The 20,802-nt window shown below is 40.4% G+C and overlaps 2 protein-coding genes across 24 annotated transcripts in view; one reads left to right on the top strand and one right to left on the bottom strand.

Moving 5' to 3' along the window:
* Window positions 1-951: 951 nt before the first annotated feature.
* On the top strand, window positions 952-15,946 carry LOC135350951 (E3 ubiquitin-protein ligase SHPRH-like). Of its 2 annotated transcripts, XM_064549838.1 has the most exons (27): window positions 952-1,207; window positions 3,876-4,538; window positions 5,157-5,466; window positions 6,230-6,851; window positions 7,005-7,109; window positions 7,169-7,363; window positions 7,882-8,005; window positions 8,166-8,329; window positions 8,510-8,680; window positions 8,946-9,040; window positions 9,723-9,849; window positions 10,025-10,204; window positions 10,410-10,517; window positions 10,593-10,925; window positions 10,993-11,123; window positions 11,722-11,779; window positions 12,217-12,356; window positions 12,524-12,702; window positions 12,950-13,023; window positions 13,120-13,263; window positions 13,371-13,472; window positions 13,792-13,845; window positions 13,986-14,273; window positions 14,356-14,442; window positions 14,505-14,683; window positions 14,890-14,976; window positions 15,730-15,946. In XM_064549838.1, the coding sequence occupies exons 1-27, from the start codon at window positions 991-993 to the stop codon at window positions 15,791-15,793; spliced, it is 5,001 nt and encodes a 1,666-aa protein (XP_064405908.1). In that variant the 5' UTR covers window positions 952-990; the 3' UTR covers window positions 15,794-15,946. The 2 variants fall into 2 exon arrangements, 1 of the variants encoding a protein (XP_064405908.1); XR_010399338.1 differs by lacking the exons at window positions 13,792-13,845; window positions 13,986-14,273; window positions 14,356-14,442; ... (1 more) ...; window positions 14,890-14,976; window positions 15,730-15,946 and having other exon boundaries at window positions 12,874-13,023.
* Window positions 15,947-18,171: 2,225 nt separating this feature from the next.
* LOC135350948 (uncharacterized) overlaps window positions 18,172-20,802 on the bottom strand; it is a 32,815-nt gene continuing 30,184 nt past the window's right edge. For 17 of the 22 annotated variants that reach the window (XM_064549834.1, XM_064549835.1, XM_064549817.1 and 14 more), the window contains 6 exons: window positions 20,635-20,763; window positions 19,139-19,230; window positions 18,983-19,086; window positions 18,807-18,930; window positions 18,562-18,728; window positions 18,172-18,500 (listed from right to left, as the gene is read on the bottom strand). In XM_064549834.1, the coding sequence (XP_064405904.1) occupies window positions 18,651-18,728; window positions 18,807-18,930; window positions 18,983-19,086; window positions 19,139-19,230; window positions 20,635-20,763 (527 nt within the window). In that variant the 3' untranslated portion in view covers window positions 18,172-18,500; window positions 18,562-18,650. The other 5 variants (XM_064549820.1, XM_064549823.1, XM_064549822.1 and 2 more) reach the window with 5 other exon arrangements.

The raw sequence follows: 20,802 nt of genomic DNA on the forward strand, positions 1-20,802 counted from the left end.
ATAATACAATTAAGATATGGTGATTATAAAAATCAGGTTATCTTTTGGAATATACTGAAACTTTGGAAGCATTTTATCAGACCCATAATATCCCCTGACTCATAATACAGGTATCTACCTTACGTATACGTGCATGTATATAATTATGTCATGCATACGTACGTAAATACAATTATAAAGTAGCTATATATATTGATAGAAATAATATTATACAAACTTAAATGCAGCTGCATCGATCATTTTCATTCACAAAGAATTGTTGTAGGTATAGAACTAGAAACCAACAGCAATTGTTTTAGGTATTCGTGGGGAAAAAAATCATCGGTATCTAAAAACGATGCAAATTCATACACTCCTTGATATCGATACAATGATAACGGACAGCTATATAATTATTAATTAATATGTGATTTGATAATTTCTTTACGAGTTAATTCTGAAAGATGCACTTCAATCCAATAAAAATTGGCAAAATTGGCAAAATTGGCATTTCTTTGGTTTCGTAATTCGTAATAAATTTTATGCGCGTTTGTAGTTGGGCGGAGTCCAACTAGAAACGCACATAAAATTGTGCATTTGATGCACTTTTATCAACTCCAAAGTCCACAATGAGCCCAAGATTGCGTAATTCTTTCAAGGCCTCAGCAAAAATGACTGTTGAGTTCTATCTTTTTCGTGTGTCAATGTATGCTGAACGAATGACAAAGTCGTATGGTATCTTTGTAGATTTAATTAATATGATAGGAGATACTAGGAGATCACATGCAACAAATCTTCTCTTCATAGCTGCTAATTGTAATTGACTAGATCCATAGCTAGATCTAGCAGTTTTCAGGAGGCTAAGAACATAGACATATATAATTATAGTATAGTAGCAACCAGGCTATAATTATAGGAACCCTTGACCTTTAGTTAATTAGCTAGAGGTTGATGTAGCCTCGAGACCAAGCTGTTGCCAATGAAGGTACAGCTGGGCTAGTGCACTGCTAGATGATACGTACATATATATGTATAGTGTGCATGATGGCTGAAAGGAAGAGAACCAATCCTCAAAGAATAGACGTTGAGAGAGACGCAAGGCGTTTTTCCTTCTACCAACACATCCCTAGACAGAAGCAGCTGACTATTGGGAGTGGAGTACTACAGATGCAGAATCAACAAATTTCTCTGCCCGAAATCATTGGCAATGAACCACTGACTAAATCTAGTAAGAATACGTCCCTTGTGGTATTATGGAGGGCATACACTCCCCTAGCCACGCTAGGCCTTGATGGATTGTATGCTAGTTTAGGAAAAGCGCCACAAAAAATTAATTAGACAGTGGCGCGGCCGGCGCACAAATATAATGTACTGGTTTGGCGCTTAGCAATAGAACGTAGAGTACTAGTAGCTGTTTCCACAAGGCTATATAATATATCGTTGATAAATGGCATGTACATAAATAGCCTTGATTGAAGGCCGCATTATATAAATAGGTAAGCACCAGCAATAAATACTTCCAGAATTTACTCGGTGCTTAATTTGAAATTACTTTGTCAACTTGGTGCTTCTATTAGGGTGACGCTGTAATTCGAACAGACTGTGCTCCCCGAGCATTGAGAATTATTCTGGGAAATATATTTTCTGTTGACTTTGGCAAAACAAATAGGTACAAACAAGAAGATTTGTAACAGCTTGAATAACGTAAAAGACTACCTACAGTACAGCTGGTTTTTATGTAATACAATTTGAATTATCGAAAAGAAGATAATTATTGACGATATAACTTGATTCTACGTGTACTTCATTCCTGTATTGATTTTATACTGTAACTCAGACACTCAATCAGACTTCTAAAATTCAGTGTAAATTACTTCACAAATGCCTCGGTGCGCGCATGCGCAAGCGAGGTATACGGTATTGTGTTTGTGTGTGTGTGTGTGTGTGTGTGTGTGCTACAGCTGCTCAAGGATCAATGAAATGCAAGAAGAGGCTTCTTTTAGTCATATTTTCTTGGATTTTCATTCGTGGATTTGCAACATAATGCTTCGTCTCGAGTATGTGTACTTTTCCTTACTTGCCTTTTAGAAGAGTGCGTAGCAAAACTTGTTCACCGAGTGTTGCTACTCTACTTAGTAGTTAGCTCTGCACTAGAACGCTAGCTATTGGTAGCTGCAAGAGTGAGAAGAGAGCTGCAAGGTATAATTATTATAATGTGTGTATAAGCTATTGCTAATAGCTAGATCTAGTAGCTTTATGCAGAGATATTCGAGAGAGGGGTGGGAAACGCTGTGTTAAAAAACACTGTCGATCCGCGTTACGGGTGATGTCATAATATTGACCCAAAATTGCTAAAACAGCAGTATAATAGCTGAAATACACTCATGGTTTAAACTGAAGTTATAATGTAAAAAAAATTTAAGAGAGGGGATACTGGCAAGGAGTTGTGAAGGAAAGAATAAACAGAAAACTTTCGAAAGAATAATGAGAACATGAGTGAACACATCTATAAGAGGCGTAAATCTACTAAGTCTATGAGAACTGGTTGGTGGGACTAAAATTTAATTAACGATAAATATATAACAATGGTGGGAGTTGATTTGTTATTCGTTTTGGTCTGGATTTAACTTGACGCTTTCACCATTCCTTGTCCTTCGTCCTTTCTATAGTGTAACAGTAACTTCGAGGTAGTCTACCAAAAAAATTAGTATAGGGTGACATAATTATAATTATATCATACATGTATCATTGATACCACATGTACGACACATTTCGAAATGTGAATTACGTATTAAACATGCATTTCTATGTCTTAATAATAATAATAATGTCATTACATTGTAAACCTACAGAATGTGTATACACAGCAAAGGTAGTCTCATATTAACTACAACCTCGGGTTAAAAACAGACATAGTCTTCATACATGATTTACATGCAACAATCCAATCATACTTTCTTCACATTATACATTAAGAAAACTAGTACCTACTTATATACTAGTTGTAGAATGAACTTTTCAAATGGCAGCAGGTACAAAAAGTGCAAGAAAGCACCTCAAAACAGGTGAAACTTAATAATTTGTATCTGGGCTGCTCTATTAGTGTCTAGTGATCCAACAAATATACACTAGAATCAGCGGAGTAAAGGGTTTCTATGGACTTCCCGCGCATTTGCTGGGTTTTGTTGAGGCGTAACACGGATTGACATTTTCGTAATCCGTTTCCCACCCCTCTTCTCGAATATCTATGTTTTATGTTATGTACGTAGCTTTGCACCTCCACCGAGGCATCACCACCCGCGGTGCTGTCATTATAGTAGCAGCATGAATAATACGTATAATTGTAGAGGAAAAAGAAGAATAACAGAAAATAGATAACCAATTGAGCAAACTCCGCCAAGGCCCACGGGGTCCCATGTCCACGCCCACTTCCTCTCCACTAGATTAGAGACACCACCTCTTTACAGCCTGCGGGAAAGGGGACTGGCCAGGTGACTATCAACTAAGGGTGTGATTTCTGATTTCCTTTTATCAGTTCAGTGGTCATGTGTAACTACAGTATTTATGCAAGGCAGTGACATCACTATAATTACATTACGTTGGGGTCGAGTCATTGATAGTCACCTGGCCAGTCCCTTTCATGCAGCTTATAAATAGCTTATACAATGTAGGTGTACTGTACACAGCTCGGGTTCATACTGAGCCCGAGGTAGGCTATCTGTTCTGGGATCTCGTATGACAGCTAGCTAGCTCTCCAATGGTACATTATTATAAATTATGTGTGGAAAGAAAGAGACTTAATAAGGTCTCGTGACAACCTTCGATGTGCACTGATATAATCTTCATGCATGTGCTACAGTCATAACCCTGATCTGACTTAAAATTTCGTTTTGCAGTAGCAACAAGAAAACGTAAAAGAAAGAGTAAGAGAGCGGTTGTCGCAGTGACATACAAGCCGAAGCTGAGAAATTCTCCATCTGTTTTGGCCTCCCCTACTATCTCAGAAAATACACTCCTGTCGTTTCCAGTCGTACAGATTCCAGATCATCCCCCAAAATGTTCCGTTCCCATCCTTCATTCCTATACACCTGGACAAGAAGCATTTCTTTCTCGAGATACACACCAATTAATATCAAATTGCATATCCATAGGCAAGGTGTGTGTATCACTTAATGGTGACATACCTCTTAACAAACTGTTTTTGGAATGTGGAATTTCTCTCAAGTTGTCACTTGAGTTCTTTGCAGCTGCACCCCCTTTGCTCAAAATTGCTGATGGCACACAGTTTGTGTATGTGTGTGTGAGTGAAATTAATCCGCCACTGAAAATAAATGTGTGTGGCTTGCTCTCTGGGAAGAAGATGCGATTGATGGCAGCACCAATTGGTGATACTCCTCTTGTTAATGAGCTCGTTATTGAGGTGTGGGCGATGGAGTCGCTCTGTACAGTTGCTGATTCATCTGAAGTAGTCAAGTGCTATAGTCAAATCCATGATGTCAGAGAATTGGTTAAAACACTACATCCAGGCTGTTTGGACACCTGTGATACTAGAAATGTTGGTGAGTTATAATTGTTGCAACTCAAGGTGCGTAGGCCGCCGTGGGTTATAGTAGTCTACCAGGTCTGTTTGTCTGTCTGTCGTGTATTCTGCACGGTGTTTACATGCATGTATGGCCTCAGCTTTTGTATTTTGTGTATGTGTGTGTGAGTGTAACAAGTGAAAATATTTTGTTAAACAAAAGCTAACAAGCTTGTGCACTGACAACTGTAGAGATATGCGAGGCTTTAATTTGAGGCACTTCAGTACACATGTGCACTAGACCACGTGGACCCCCATTACCAATTTGGTGCGAACACTCCAGTCTTCGTTGCTGACTCAACTGGGTTCCTATAATAAAATAGTCCTAGCGGATGACCTACATCCCTGAAGCTATGCCAATCTCAATTCCTTGCCACAACTCAGCTGAATTCTCTCCAGCTTAACTGCGACATTGTTAATTGTTATAGACTCAAAATTGCATGACTTGCTTGCGAGGAGTAATTATTGTTGCAGGCTCCTATCCTTATACATACTGCGGTTTTCACATTAATTTTTATAACACTCCTCTTGAATCGTTGTGTATAGAGCTGCAGTTTATAATAAAATATACTATTTTGCCCTTCCAACTTTTGTACAGGCTCAGTCTATGTCAGTGTATCTGACGCTATTAATAACTTCTACAAGGAGGTGCAAACCAAACAGAGTAACAAGTCTCCGGTTAAAAGTTCCATTGCAATGATCTCCCCTTTTGGTCTGTCCGCTACTCTCCGCAGTTACCAATGCAAGGCTGTGAATTGGATGATAGGGAAGGAGGAGGAGTGTAAGCCTGGTGGAGCTTGTGACAGGAGTGAGGAGTCTGGTGGTTGTGATGGTGAGGGTGTTCACAAGCTGTGGTGGAGGTTGCCTACATCAGACGAGGAAGTATATTTCAACTCCTTTTCTGGAAAGTGAGTCAGCAGAAGCATTACATTTTTGTTCACTAGTATTCTATACAGTTGGCAGTTGTATATTCCACCTGGCATGCATATGGTAATGGCTCTACGTTGTTGAGGACTATAGTTGTATCTTACATGCCAGAGGTATAAATAACACATCTTGATTGTCTTGACAAGTTGTCCTAGCATAATACGTTTTGTTCTGCCATCAGATGATATTGGTCGGACACTAAATTACCCACGGATGCAATGTCCTTAGTAATCTCTATAAACACAGTTTAGGTAGGGTAAAGTAATGCTTAATTAATAGTAGCTTACCTAGTCGTCTCGTCACTCTGTTACATAGCTATAAAATTATATAAGCCTGCTCTTGTGCAATGAACAAATACACATGGCTGATATGAGATCATTAATTTAGTGCGCATGCGCATCATACTATGGCCTTTGGCCTTCAATCTTCGCATGCTAGGACACTATGACCAAGCAAGTAGCTAAATGGTCGGTCAAATAGGCTAATTGCTCGGAAATTGACCGATGACCGACTATTATTTATTCCTCTGCATGCAGCTACATAATGTTGAGGCTGGAGTAGATGTAAGGTAAAGTTATAGGTGTAAACTGTTGCACAATGTGTTAGGGGGTTAGGGTTAGCCATACTATACTCAGGATGGCTCGCAATTGCACCTAATTAGTATCGCATTTGTGTGCATTACTCTAGTAGTGATGTCATAATAATTTCAAATTACAAAAGCACTTCACGTCATCATGTTGTTAGATTCTCAAGGCAGCGATTCCCAGTTGCTCCCTCGCCAAAGGGAGGCATTCTGGCAGACGAGATGGGTCTTGGAAAGACTGTTGAGATTTTGGCTCTCATTCTGGCTCACCCATGGCCAGGTGAAAAATCAAAGAACAGCTCTTGCTCGAACTCTTCTACTTCTGAAAATGTTGAACAGAGTGCTGCAGTTGAGGAAAAAACGAAATTGCTTTCTGCAGACATTCAAGGCACAGACAGTAAAAGAAGTTGTACAAATCTTCAACACAAGGAGCTTTTGACAGAGTTGGCTGCGCATGAAGGCCAAAAAGTGTTTGAAGCACAATCAAGCCCTAGTGACATCGCCAGAATGCAAACTGGCGTCAAATTAGATGATGGTGCCCCTCTACCTCATGTTGTAGATTCTCATCGACCACACGAGAAAAGGCCGGCTGTCTGCATTAAAGATACTGATAGTCCTTCAGATGTCATTCAGTGTCTTTGTGGAGCCATCAGTGACCATGGTTATGAGGGTGAATTTGTGCAATGTGAGTTGTGCCTCGTCTGGTTCCATACTATCTGTGTCGATTACTCTTCCCAAAGACATGGAGAACATTTTTACTGCGTGCGGTGTCTACTGGAAAATGTTAGTTGCAGCAATACATGTATAGTTCTATGTAGCATACCTCATTTACATGACTCATTCAGTCCATCTTATAAGGTGTATATCGAGTGCATGTAGTTTCAGAATTTATATTAATTGTGTGTTTATGATTAATGTATCAATGCCTTTACCCAGCCCCTGCCGTGTGGAGCGACTCTGATTATCTCACCTCAGGCCATAGTTCAACAATGGATGGATGAAATAACCAAGCACACACAGCCAGGAGTTATCTCTGCCTATGTGAGTATCGCACATGTTTGGTTTCCGGCCCTGTTGTTAATTGTGCATTAATTAAATAGATGTACCAAGGCATCTCTCGAGGCAGATGTGTGTCTCCCCTTGAGCTTGCTCGCTATGATATTGTCATAGTATCGTACGAGACCCTGTGCAACGAGTTTTATTATGCTGTGAGCCATGAGATGTCTAAGAACCTTCGAAAGAGGAAGCGTTACTACTACTCACCTAGCCCCCTACCGGCTTTGCTATGGTGGAGGGTGAGCAGAAAAGACATACATTCATGCACAGTCTGCAAAATACTTTGCTGTTAATCTGCATTTACTATACACCCTTGCATCTAATTAAGCTGCTCTGAAGTAGTAAGGCATAAGTTGGGATTGTGTATAGCATTACCCTTAATAAACAAGTGCTGTGTATATTATATAAGTTACTGGGACATGGATAACTGTCGTGTCAGCAAAGAAGCATTCGTATGCCAGCATTGAAACAAAACCCGTGGTGTGGCTCCATGTGTATGTACATGTAGTGCGCATGTGCTTAACTGAAGAGCCCTGAGTTTCAACTAGCTATAATAGTTAGCAAGCTTCAAGCTTCATGACTTTACTTTCTCGTAAACACACTCACTGCCGTACTACCACCTAATATTGTCTGTTCTGGTTAAAGGAAATAGAATTGTAGCCCAGGAGGGGTAAATATTATTTTATTGTTAATTGCCACACCTTAGAAGCACCATACTTTTACGCTGGCAGGTATAGTACATATATGTATCTCACAGGTTACTCTGGATGAAGCCCAGATGGTGGAATCCACCAACGTGAGGGCTGCAGAAATGACCAAGAAACTGAGTGCAGTCAACAGGTGGTGTGTGACAGGCACACCTGTGCAGAGGCAGCTGCTCGGTTAGTATGACTGCATGTAGGTAGTACTCATAATATTATATGTACGTGTTTGAGCTGCTATTTATATGTAATTTCATGTACTGTACGTTGTAACCCTCTTGTAAGCTTTGTTGTTGTCGGAACCATGTTTAGATGCATCGCTATGTTTGTCTTCTTCCAGACCTGTATGGCCTCCTGCTGTTCCTCAAGGTAGACCCGTACCTGCACTCTACTTGGTTCTCACGACTCTTATGGGAACCCTACCTCAATGGCAACAGTTGTCCCATGGTAGAACTCTTCGCTGAGGTCATGTGGAGAAACTCAAAGGCTGATGTAGCTAGTGAGGTGAATATGGGTCTTGGATCATTTTGAATCAACCTACGTGTGTACTTTATAGATAATAATTAACGCCAAAAGCCCTCTTCTATTAATCTACCTATACGCCAGGATGCAATAGGATATGAAGTAGTGTATATACATAATTCTATACCAACAAGTTCAGCTCACGTCATGCATGTATCACAGTTGTGCCTGCCAGGCCATTCAGAGGAGGTTCACTGGCTACAGTTCAGCTCAGTAGAGGCTTATTTCTACCAGAGACAACAAGGAAAGTGTCACACTGACCTAGAAAATGTGATACGCGGGCTGGCCCCTGGTTGTACCCTCTCCAGCCTTGAACAGGCCACCTTCCACAAGGTGCAGGATTTATTAATACAGGATTTTTAGCTGGGGGAGTTGAAACGTATGGTGATCCAGGGGCATTCTGTTGTAATTTGGGAGATGTTTTGGGCGCTTTAAATAATTATTTTGGTTACTAAAACACCCTTATAATAGTTTTTTACTCTACCTGATATTATTTTTGATGCATTAGACTATGTCAGATGTGTCATGACTATGTCCCAACTATCAGGTATACATGCCATATGTATCTTATCCAATAGTCATCTCTGTTTCGCTCCAGCTGATGACTCCCCTACATACTCTGAGGCAAGCCTGTTGCCACCCCCAACTGGTTCGCAGTGGCTCCTACCTACCGGTCAGCATGGGAAACAAGAAGTAGGTAGCAGTCTGAGTATGCGCGTGTAGAGAGATTACATGTGTACTTTAACTACATGTACATAGAGTAATCTTTGTTTCCAGAGCTGACACCGTTAATTCTTAATTATGCCTCGGGGGAGGGGGGCGTATAGCTGCATAAGTATTATGATAAAGCTGATTGTATGTTTGTGTGTGTGTGTGTTCCAGCTGTAATTATGTCTCAGTTGCGCATGCGCAGCAAGGTATACTGCTAGTGGTGGGTCTGTCTGTGTGTCTATAATAATTATGTTTTAATTTCTAGAAGCTTCTATTTTTTAGCGACGTTTTCTTTGAATTTGATGCGTGTATTTTTTTCTCGAGATATAGCTAGTGTTACGAATCTCTTTCCAGAATTGTGCGTAGCATTCTATGTGGATAAATTTTGAGTTGGTCTCCCACTAGAGCTGTATATATTTCGTATCATGTACAAGAGTGAGAAAAGAGCTACAGAGCTTCGTTCAATACCAGAATCAGCAACCATTGTGAGCTTTGCGCATGCATGCTGTAGACACCACTTGTATTGAGGCGGTGCTTGATTCCGTGAAGTAAGGATCTACGTGCTTAGCACCTTTTTTTAATTATTTAATTGATAGTTGTCAAAGCTTGACTGAGAGATCTCTCTGGTTATAATTATATTATAGTTGTTGCTTGCCCCATGTAGCTACATTACCATGCCACGACTTCTTGAGAAGCTGACATCCCAAGCCAAAGTGGAGGCAAGGGAGGCCCTCAGGGCAATGGTAGCTGCACTCAACGGCCTGGCTGGCATTTTCATCATTCAAAATGATGTAAGCAGGAATATGTATGTAATATACTTAATTCAGAGCATATATGCACATACATTGTTGAATGCCTGTGTGAGTCCCAAGCTCACGTGTCTAAACTCTGGACCATAATTATTTCAGTGATTCATTTCAGTGCATGTTGACACGTCTGTAAATCCATATGCCTTTACCCATACAGTTGTTTACAGCATCAACCTGCTACAGAAGGGCAATGACAGCATGGCAGGAGCACCAGAGTCATGACATAGACTGTGACAAGCTCCAACGCATACACACAATGGAAAATCTTGCGGAGCTATTGCAGCGTGGATTAGTGGGATATGAACATTCCCTCAGGGACAGTACACTAATGGAAGAGGTGTGGTCTCAGTGTTCTTGCTAACAGTGTGATATACGTATTGGTCAATGGCACTTTTAATTATGGGTGGGCCCACTGGAACTACATGTATGTCAGCACGCTTTGTCTTCGTATTAACTTTCTTCTAGCTATTGCCTTCCTCATTTGAAAAACAACCACCTTAGTCTTACTCTTATGTACATGTATGTTTTGTGTGTGTATTTAGGCGGTTGCTCTGAGATCACAGTACACGGAGAAGGTGGAAAGTCAGGTGAAGGTTGCAGCAGAGGGACTGTTTGTTACCAAGAATAACATTGACTTGGCTCAAAGCGAGGTGAGTCTTGCAATTGAAATGACAAGCATAAGTCAACAATATTTTAGTCACATAATCATGTTTGTCTCTCTCTAGTGCAACTGGATGCAAGCTGGCTTCCTCGAGGAGATACCTGCCGAACTTCTAGAAGAGGTTGCCATGGCCTCAGATGGTCAGTCCACTGCTGAGGGAAAAGAGAGTGTAGGAGACAAAAATATTTCCCAGAAGGAAACTGACACTGACACTACAGCTTGTGAAAATGACCAGGTTGTGAAGCCAACAGAGCTGTCTGAAACGGAGGCATTAGGCAAACAATCCCAAGGTGAACAATCAGAATCAATCGACCTATCTGATGACCTGGCTATTGAGAGTAGCCCTGTTAAAAACAAGAAGACTCAACCAGAAGTGAAGAAACCCAGACCTCGAATTGTAAGTTTCACATACAGGTTACGTTTCTCAATGTGGCTCACCTTAACACATAATTATTCACAATTAGACTCCATCTCAGCCATGGTGGGTGAGTGTGTGTAAGTGGCTGTGTGGGCATGGTCTTGATGAGGAGTTGGTCGCAGCTGTGAAGATAGAGTGTGAGCAGGGAGCAAAAGTACTTGCAAAATCTATTCCACGGTAAATATTTTAATCGTTAGTATAGACATACACACTTGAACTTAAAATCGATTCACTGAGTGAATTTAAATAATTATAGCAGCAACTTTCTAAATATTTTTGTGAAAGTAATTATGCAACAAGGCAGTGTTTTCGAGTATTCTTTGAGCATTATACAGTTGAGCCTCGGTTATCCGAACACCTTTGTCCCCGGGCCCATTCGGGTAAGTGAAATATTCGGATAATCAAAAGCTGGCTTTTTGCCAGCCACGTGGGCAATTTCCTACTGCGCATGCTCAGATTGCACTATGCTCTAGCATTCGGATAATCGAGGATTCGGATAACCGGGATTCGGATAACCGAGGCTCAACTGTAGTTCAATAATAGTGGCGGTCACTTGATCCCAGCTTTGTTCTACAATCCAGCGTAACAATTGATACAGTGACTCATACGGACAGTGACGGTCTGAAATGTTTCTTAATTGTTTCCCCCACCCATTTTATGTTGACAGTATTAGAGCAGGAAGTACATAATTCTGTGCTACCTACTTTCTGCTCTTTTAAAGTCGACATAAAGTGGGTGAAACAGTTACGTACTTAAAATTGTTTTCCTTCACCAGGTTCTCTGACCTCAGTGGCATCAGTTACTATATTACTGACCATGCAGATAAGACTCAGGTAAATGAAGAGCAAATGTAAAATTAATGTTCTGGTCACAGGAATTAAGTGCTATCTATATACAGCTAAGTTTTAGTATACTGGACTAATTCTGTGCGTACCGTCCTTTACTGTATCCTACATGTAATAAAAACGCCAAGTCCTTTGCTCCAATTGACTGTATGTAAATTTTTGCACTTTGGTAATTAAAAAGAAATTGCCTGAAATTGAGGCAATTTCTTTTCTAATACAACTTTACAGCCTTGGAACGGCTTCACGTTCTAACTCTAAGCGCCAAATTTTGTTTTCTCAGTACGCCACGGGCGCTGATTTGAAAAAGACGCTATAATAAATACATTAATTGCCAGTTTCGTATTCAGTTGTCGAAGTCTTGCTCATGTTCTAAAGTCATAACAAAGCAATTCCATTGAGCATTATAGTTTTGCTTTACCTTGCAGTCTACTCGTCAATGTGTGATCTCCCTCCTTGACGATCTCTGTACCAGCCCTATCTCCCGGCTGATTGACCACGCCTCTTCCTGTCACCTCCGACCAGAGCCAGATTCTGACTCGAACCGGGATGAGGTTGAAAAGCAACTGTAAGCTCGAATTGTTGTTTAATAGGGCTAGATAGGCCCTTTGTAGGTTTTTTTGCACTAGGCTGTTGTAGATTTGCTAACTAGTGTAAACATAACACTAGTTAGCAAATCTACAGCCTATCTATTATTGTGTTTTACATTGTCGTTACATAACTATGTTTGAGCAGCTGTCTGCTATGTGTGACTGAATCTAAAACCATTTCCTATGAGAGACAGCTGTTTTCCGATTATGAACATGATAAGTGGGCTGAGCAAACGTCCCATGAACATGGTGGAGGGTCCCGCAAGCCCAGTCTGATGGAAAAAATCATTAAGACATTATGGTCCTACTCGAATAGGCAAAAAGGTGATGATCTAACAGAAACTTGGAACTATACGTCGCTATTGTACATGTACAATTATTATTATTATTGATGTATAATACGTACTGTGTATTCACCACAACATTGGTCAACCAAACAAATCACACGGCAAAATTGGCCTTGGTATATGTTAGGGGGTATTTTTTCTGTGATAGGAAAATGGGAATTCGACATTCTTTTCACCCACACCGAAGCATACGAGATTGAAATTATTAGTTCTTTTTCTCTAAGGATTTCCCAAGAAACTTCAGCAATCTGGGCAAGCTTACCTGAGCTACATGGAAGAATTAAAGAAAGAATACACTGTGAGTGAATGATTTCTAGACTTTTATTAAATTATGATTGCATTAGCTGGCATGCCATCAGATTATCTGTTCCGCTTAACCATAATTGTTATACAGGCCATTCGCAGTCTTTGGCTTACCTTGGACCGGAGATTGAGAGTCCATGATGAGTTGGACATGGCCTCTACCAGACTGCGTAAAATGGCACGGGAGGAAGTCTACAGTGGTAGAGAGATTTCCTTTGCTATACATCCAAATCAGGTGACAATGATTGATTAAGAAGAGACCTACGTAGTTCAAGGAATTGATGGAGATTTTGTTTTCACCTACTACCTACTAATGCAAGCTTTGTACCTGTACCACCTTAGGTATTACAAAAAATGTATCAGTTTGACTCTGAGAAGGATGTAGCTGAGCGTGACCTTAAAAAGTGTGTCGGCCAAGTTCTATATCTCAAAAACCTTGCAAAGGTAACATTACAACTGAATCTAGTTCCTATGCGTAGTTCCTAGTAGACGCAGAGGTATGATGGTATAAAGCTGTTCTTGTGTGTGTGTTGTGTGTGTTTGTCGGGTGCATGTGTGTTGTAAAGTGCTCAACGGTTGGAGTACGTGCTAGTACAACTAAAGCTTCTCTAGGCTCCTAGTCACATTTTTTTAGGTTTTGATTAATGGACTGACATGTATCTTCATAATCTTTAACCGTAAACGATACTGTTCAACCAAATGTGAGCTTTGCAAAAATTAGGTACATGTTCTCGCAAATACAACTGATTGTTTTCCTGTACAGAAAAAATGTGTTGAGGAAACATGCCCAGTGTGCTCCCAAGCCCTCCACACGGAGGTGAGTCAGCCAACATGTCACTACATACATATCTACGCACAAAGTTTTTGTTTAAATTAGTTTTCTTATTACAGCATTCTAGCGTGTCTTATATGTACATGTGTGTATACTTATGGTAACCCCAGTCCCTTCACATACAGTGGGCCGTCTTTTCTTGTGGACACCCTCTATGTGTGGACTGTACGTCATCTCTCATTCAACAGCAGCCTCACTCCCATTACCAACCATGTGTGACTGTTAAGTGCCCTCTCTGTAGAGAATCGTCTCGCATTTCAAATGTAAACTATGTGCGAGAAGGATTGGAGGAAGGTTATCGAGAGGATATTCCAATACAGGGCTGTCACTCTACCAAGGTTGCAGCAGTTGTTCGTACGCTGCTTCATATTCAACAGAGTGAACCTAGATCAAAGTGTCTTGTGTTCTCAACTGTAAGTATAGGGAAGGGGGTGTTTTATCTCCACAATACCACTCGATCTGTACATTAAATTGTTTCATGTATATCTGTTATAGTGGCTGGATGTACTTGACATTATTGCTGCTGCCCTTGGAGTTAACAACATAGACTACCGATTCTTGAAAACCAAGAAAACTTTCCAGGTTTGCTAGTGCATGCCCAACACCTCACACTTCAAAATGTACTTAAACGCTATTGCCCCCAGGAGAATCTTGCCCATTTCAAAAGCTCTCCTGACACCAACGTCCTCCTATTGCCGTTCCACTCAGGGTCAAAAGGTCTAAATATTGTGGAAGCCTCCCATGTCCTCCTTGTTGAGCCACTTCTCAAATTGGGGGTTGAGCTACAGGCCATTGGGCGCATACATCGCATGGGGCAAACCAGGTTGGAACAGTGTACATTTTAAATTTGACATTGCATTCTTAAACTCGGAATGTATATCATGCACTTATAATTATTGTGATGGATACAAGCACTGTGTGATGTGTGAATCAATGTGTGGTAGAACTGAGTGTATAATTATTTTGTTCCACATTATAATTATTGTATCATGTCATGATGTGCCTGTGCCCGTTGTTTATCATCTCCAGACCAACGAAAGTCCATCGTTTCCTGGTGAGCAAGACTGTGGAGGAAAAGATTCATGTTCTCCTTAAATCTCAGCCAGACAAGTGTCGGTGAGTGTGTATATATGTAAAAAGACTATTAAAAGCAGCAGAATTTTTTGGGGCGGCGCAGAAATCGAATGGAGAAAATTAATGGCCACATTCAAATTGTAGCTTGGAGGCGAGTGCATAATTAGAGCTAAGACCGTTCATTTCTGGCACTCGCCTTTGTTACACTTTTTATGGAAGTGCACCTGCATATAATTATGTATAATAAGCAGTGTATGAGCCTCAGTGTCCTAGTATACTTTAGTAGTTGTAGTGATGATAGTCATGACTTTGTGTACATTGCCATGTTTATGAATTATTAACCCGAGGCACGTAGGCGACAGGTTATTGTATAGTCCATTGGTTTGTCTGTTTGGGTTTGCTCACCTGGCTGCCATGCATAGCACTGCATGCGTTTACAGTTTACAGCATGGCCTCCACACAACAAGTTATTAGTTTAATACGTGGCAGATTAGCTTCTCTTGCATGTTGGCTTAGTTTGAGGCACCCCATTACACGTGTGGTGTACAGCAGATCCTACAAATGGTCCATGCAGAACTCCCATGCAGAAAGATGCCCTATTATGTCGTTTTCAAAGCCTTGTCACAATGTTTTTAATCTGATTTTGCTCTGTATAGTTCAAGTTTCATTTCCCTCTATAGGTTTTCATGTGCATACATAGATCTACTAGAATCAAAATCATAATATACTTGTAAGAGGTCATAATATACAACCGCCAAGGTTTTAGCGATTATTAGTTTCTTATTGTTTCAACAGACGAGAGAAGGAGAGTGAGCTGGCGCTGACACTGTCCGACATCAGAGATATGATCGAGCTATAATTATGTCATTTATGAGGTGGATCAGGAGTCGTTACTATAATTAGTATCAATCATTTATCCTTCCTGAATGCACTACCGTTAGTATAGAGTGCATCATCTCTCTGCTTCAGTTCATTTTGTCACTTATAGTATCATATCATTCATGATTCCGAGTTCATTTTGTCCCTTATTACCCGAGGCGCGTGTGGGCGGCCACGGGTATAGTAGTGTCCATTGGTCTGTTTGTTTGTTTGTCACAGGTATATCTACTCACCTGGGTACCACAGCGCTGCGTTTACAGCATGTATACCTTCACAGAACAATATCTTGGTTTAAATAGTGGCAGATTTTGATGTTAAAGCTTCTTTGTCGAGAAGAAGCTTGAACTTGCACGTTGGCAGCATAGATTGAATAGGGAGAGGGATTGGAAACGGAAGTAGTATCACGTGACATTTTACATTGAATTTGCAGCATGGCACCAAAGAGCCTTTGATGTCAATCCATGTTACGGTTGCTCAACACGCGGGAAACAATGTTTCATGAATTATGATCACTACAAGATATTCAGAGCCCCCCTAAAACGTCATTCGCCCACTAATGGTGAGCATCAGTTGGAAAAAAAAAACTTTTGTGAAGAGAGCTAGAGGTACAAAACATGCAATGAGATCTTTATGTAGCTAAGACTGTGCAACTCATCGGTGTACTGTGTCCCATATGGTGTCAAGAGCGCAAGTTTTAGTACAAATGTAGTATAATCTAGCAGACAAGATTTTACCAACGTTAGATACACAACCTCGATTAAACCCCGGCGTAACGCGGATATAACTTCCGTTTCCAATCCCTCTCCCTATTCAATCTATGTTCAATCTAAGAACACGGATTTACCCTGCACAAGCAAGTGTTCCAAGACGCACTGGCGCTGCGGTATGGCTGGACCCCCCTGAACTTACCATCGAAATGCACATGTGGATCAACATTCACTGTGGAGCATGCACTATCCTGTGCTAAGGGGGGGTACCCTTCGATTAGACACAACGAAATCAGAGATTTAACAGCACACATGCTCACCGAGGTCTGCAACAATGTTTGCACCAAACCAGAACTTCAGCCCATGACAGGAGAGGTCCTGAGAGGAGCGAGTGCCAATGTCCAAGCAGGAGCAAGACTGGACATCGCTGCTAATGGTGTTTGGGGAGGCACATTTGAGAGAACATACTTTGACGTTAGAGTCCCACGCCCCTTCCAACAGACACACAGATCCCCAAACCATCTATCGTAAGCGCGAACAGATTAAGAAGAGAGCTTATGAACAAAGGATAAGGGAAATTTAACATGCCACCTTTTCCCCGCTAGTTCTCTCCGCTACTGGAGGTTTAGCCATAGCTAGGGAGGCCACTACATTCTATAAGAGACTATATATAGGGAGGCCACTACATTCTATAAGAGACTTAGCCTCCATGCTTTCCGCCAAATGGGATCAGACCTATAACAACACACTACGCTGGCTAAGATGCAAATTAGCCTTCTCACTGCTACGCTCGTCAATACAGGGCCCGATCATCACGTGGCCACCCAGTCCACAATTCTGTCATCCATGCAAGAAGCTCGCCTTTAACTCGTTGTAACTAATTCTATCCTTACATGTTTATTTATATTTTTTGTACTATAGCTTTTTTACCTGATGTGTACTGTAGATCTACTACTGTTTATGAAAAAAAAAAAAATCAATCTATGTTGGCAGCTAGCTAGCTACACGTGGCCTTGATTACGTAGTTGCAGCTGAAGTGATCCGTACCAGGAACAATTGAAGTAAAATTGTGACTGGTGTTGGTTAAGGTTGACTCTGGATCCTATACTCCAGCAGCCTGGCAGGAGCCATACCTCTCTAAGCCTAAGACTCCAGGCTTCTTTGCTGTAATCCCAGTCCACAGTGCATGTCTAATGTGACATGTACCACTCAATGTTTCCCAGTCTGGTTTAGTTTTATTGCTCTTGAGTTGCTGTGCTAGTCATCATGCTACATCCACTGCATTATCACTCTTCTGGTTTCTTTATTATCATGTCACCAGCCGAGGGTTTGCACTTTAGTGCCGTAGTTAATTTGTCTATGCAATTGACAACACTGTTCTTTACTCCCCCTTTTATTATTATCATTCCACAATTGGATCGGAGGTAAGCCCACCCTTTCTGCAACTGTAGTGTCAGGCTGTTTGGTGGAGAGTTTTCTCGGTGCGTGTGGGCTCTTTGCTTCTGGCTGGGGGGAGAGGTACCGGCTACATGTGATGACGCCAGATCAAAGTTCGAGATGTCTTAGCAGGCAGCTAACTTAAAACTGGAACGAACAAGGGGCCCGGGGAGTCCAACTGTTTAATAATTGCTGATGGCTGATGGCTGGTGAACATGTTGACGCTGTATACATTCATCATAATGCCCATGTGATAAGTAGCAATAAGAACACCATAAAGTCGATTGTCAGGCCCAAAAGTGGCCACAATAAATATAAGGGGAAACAAACAGTCATGTATATTCAGTCCGCAGTTTAAACATTAACTATGTCTATTAATTTAAAAAAATGGTATCAATTTAATCAGTTTGATCTTTTTTCAATGGAAGCGTGTAGTTATTTTCACTAGCAGAAAAAGCTGGATTTTCTTGATGAAGTGACCTTTCAAAAGCATTATCGTTAGTATAAAATTCGTATGTTTTGCCTTTCCTCTTCTTCAAAAGTCTGAGATGAAGACAATTACATGTATAAGTGCAGTAAGCATGCTAAAACAACATCTCCTTACATTATTATCACGATCAGGATTACTAACAATATAGCAGCACCAAGTACAGCTCCAACAGCAGCTCCTATCACCACTGGTAGTGAGGTCTGCTACATGTAGTCGTCAACTGTTATCAGAGTTACCTGCTCAAAACCTGCTGCTTGAGTATTGCCACTGTCTATTCCAGCCTGATGGATACAGTAGTACACAATGGATGTGTGAGAAATAATTATTAGCAATACATACAATTTATATTGTTGAGTTACCTGTATACCAGTAGTTACTGCTTCTTCACTTAGCCTCTGTTCACCAACAGAAGCGTAAAAAATGACAGCAAGTCCACCACTACTCTTCTCAACATTCACAATAGTCACACATGGCCTCACATAGCTACATGCATGCAGTGACAAAGTATACATACAACCTTAATAAATAAACCTACCTTAGTTGATCAAAGATACATGCAGCTTGGAAAGCAGAACAGTAAGCATTCAAAATGTTTTCAAGTGTTTCTTTAAACTGTCCTTGTAGCTCTTCAGTCAGTTGCTGAAAACATAATAGTTATTACAGACTATAATAATATTAGTTTTAAGCTTACAGCAGGCAATTGATAATCACCAATGACAGCAACAATTGTATCTTCATTGGCTTTGCGGTTGCCTGGGATACATGTTGGTTGTTGTACTACATCTACAAAGAAGAATTTGCAGTGAAAAAATTAACAATCATTATTCTGTAAACTAAAAAACAGTGAGCACATGCATGATTATCTGATGTTACATTAACAAAGCATGGTACACACAAGGCCACTTGTTTCTGTGCTTTTTGGTTCTTTCTTGCATGACTTATAAATCCTAGTACCTATAACATCGTACAAAGAAATTTTAGATTCATGATAGACGAACATTAATGTTTAACAACTACAATCAATACAAGTGCTATAGCTTGAGCAGCATAATTATTATAATTATCCATTTCTTGGAAACACATAACTAGCAGCACGTGGATGGCACTGCATTGGAGTGAGTTGCCATCATTTAAATATCTGGGAGTAATTATATAATAAGTACGAAAAATAATAATTAAACATGTGAACTACACTGCAATGAAGGCATCCAAACCCTCGAACCTATTATAAAGGAGGAACCTCCACCATAGTATTCTTCTAAGATGAAGCATAATTATACACTGAGTATGCTTTAGTTTAGTTCTCCAGTCTGCATTTGGTCTCCGCACAAATTGTGCAACGTCAGTAAACTAGAAAATGTATGAAAAGGGCAGCAAGGTGGATAGCGGCCAAATGGAATAGAATACAGTAGGAACCATACGATGAGTGTAGACAAAATCTCAACTGGCTACCTTACTGTTAACAGACGTATAAAAATAGATTACCTTCAATTTTCGGATTTTTACTCCTACGATGCTCGTTCTCAGGGTCGTTCCTTATTTTGTAAATACGCTACTACAGATTTTCCTTTTTTGTATAGTATTTTTCTATATGGAACTCGTTACCCGCTACAATTGCCTAGAGTTGTTCATATACCGTATAATTATAGCAGGTAATTTCCGGGGGACAAAATAATTATTCGTGGTTTTCATGGTTGGAGGCTCTGACCACGAATATTTTACGAGCGACCTTGTCTAATTTAGAGCCACTCTGCGCATGAGCAATAGTGTTTTGCAATTAAATTTGCCTATTACATTGTCAATATTTCCAAGATGCTGCCTATAATTATATCACCTTTACCTGCAAGTGCAAGCAGCAACAACGAAAACATTATCCACAAAGTTGAATAAATAAATAATTATTGCTCAACCAATGTTTTGCCCCCTGAAAATTACCGGCTATACGGTAGTACTTTTAGTAGTTGCTTACAATTTTTAGACTGTTACTCTTTATCTATTTTTGTGTAATGGGGAGCACCTTTGTAAGGAAATGTTGCCTATGTGTGACCCTTTCCCCTATGGATGAATTTATACTTGGGGAATGAAATAGCGAAAGTGTACTAGATCTAGCTCCCTTTGCACTTTATCAGGCAATGTGTTTGAAAATAGATCAGTAGTGCATGGTTTTACTAAAGTCAATCAACATACCGCTGCATGAAAATCCATTTCCAGTAAATCCAGTCATACAAGTACAAGCAAATTCCCCATTGGTCACACTGTCTGTGCAGTTCGCATTTATATCACAGGGATCAGAGAGACAGGGATTTGGATTTGCATCTATGGCACATCAACGAATCATTTACCGGACATAATTTA

Source organism: Halichondria panicea, chromosome 17 (assembly GCF_963675165.1).
Source record: "Halichondria panicea chromosome 17, odHalPani1.1, whole genome shotgun sequence".
NCBI lineage: Eukaryota > Metazoa > Porifera > Demospongiae > Suberitida > Halichondriidae > Halichondria > Halichondria panicea.

Bases quoted from the DNA above. Each gene is read 5' to 3' on its own strand.
- LOC135350951 (XM_064549838.1), top strand. From the start codon at position 991: ATGATACGTACATATATATGTATAGTGTGCATGATGGCTGAAAGGAAG. The intron at 7,364-7,881 runs GTGAGCAGAAAA...TGTATCTCACAG, and splicing joins CGGCTTTGCTATGGTGGAGG to GTTACTCTGGATGAAGCCCA. The intron at 10,926-10,992 runs GTAAGTTTCACA...ATTCACAATTAG, and splicing joins AGAAACCCAGACCTCGAATT to ACTCCATCTCAGCCATGGTG.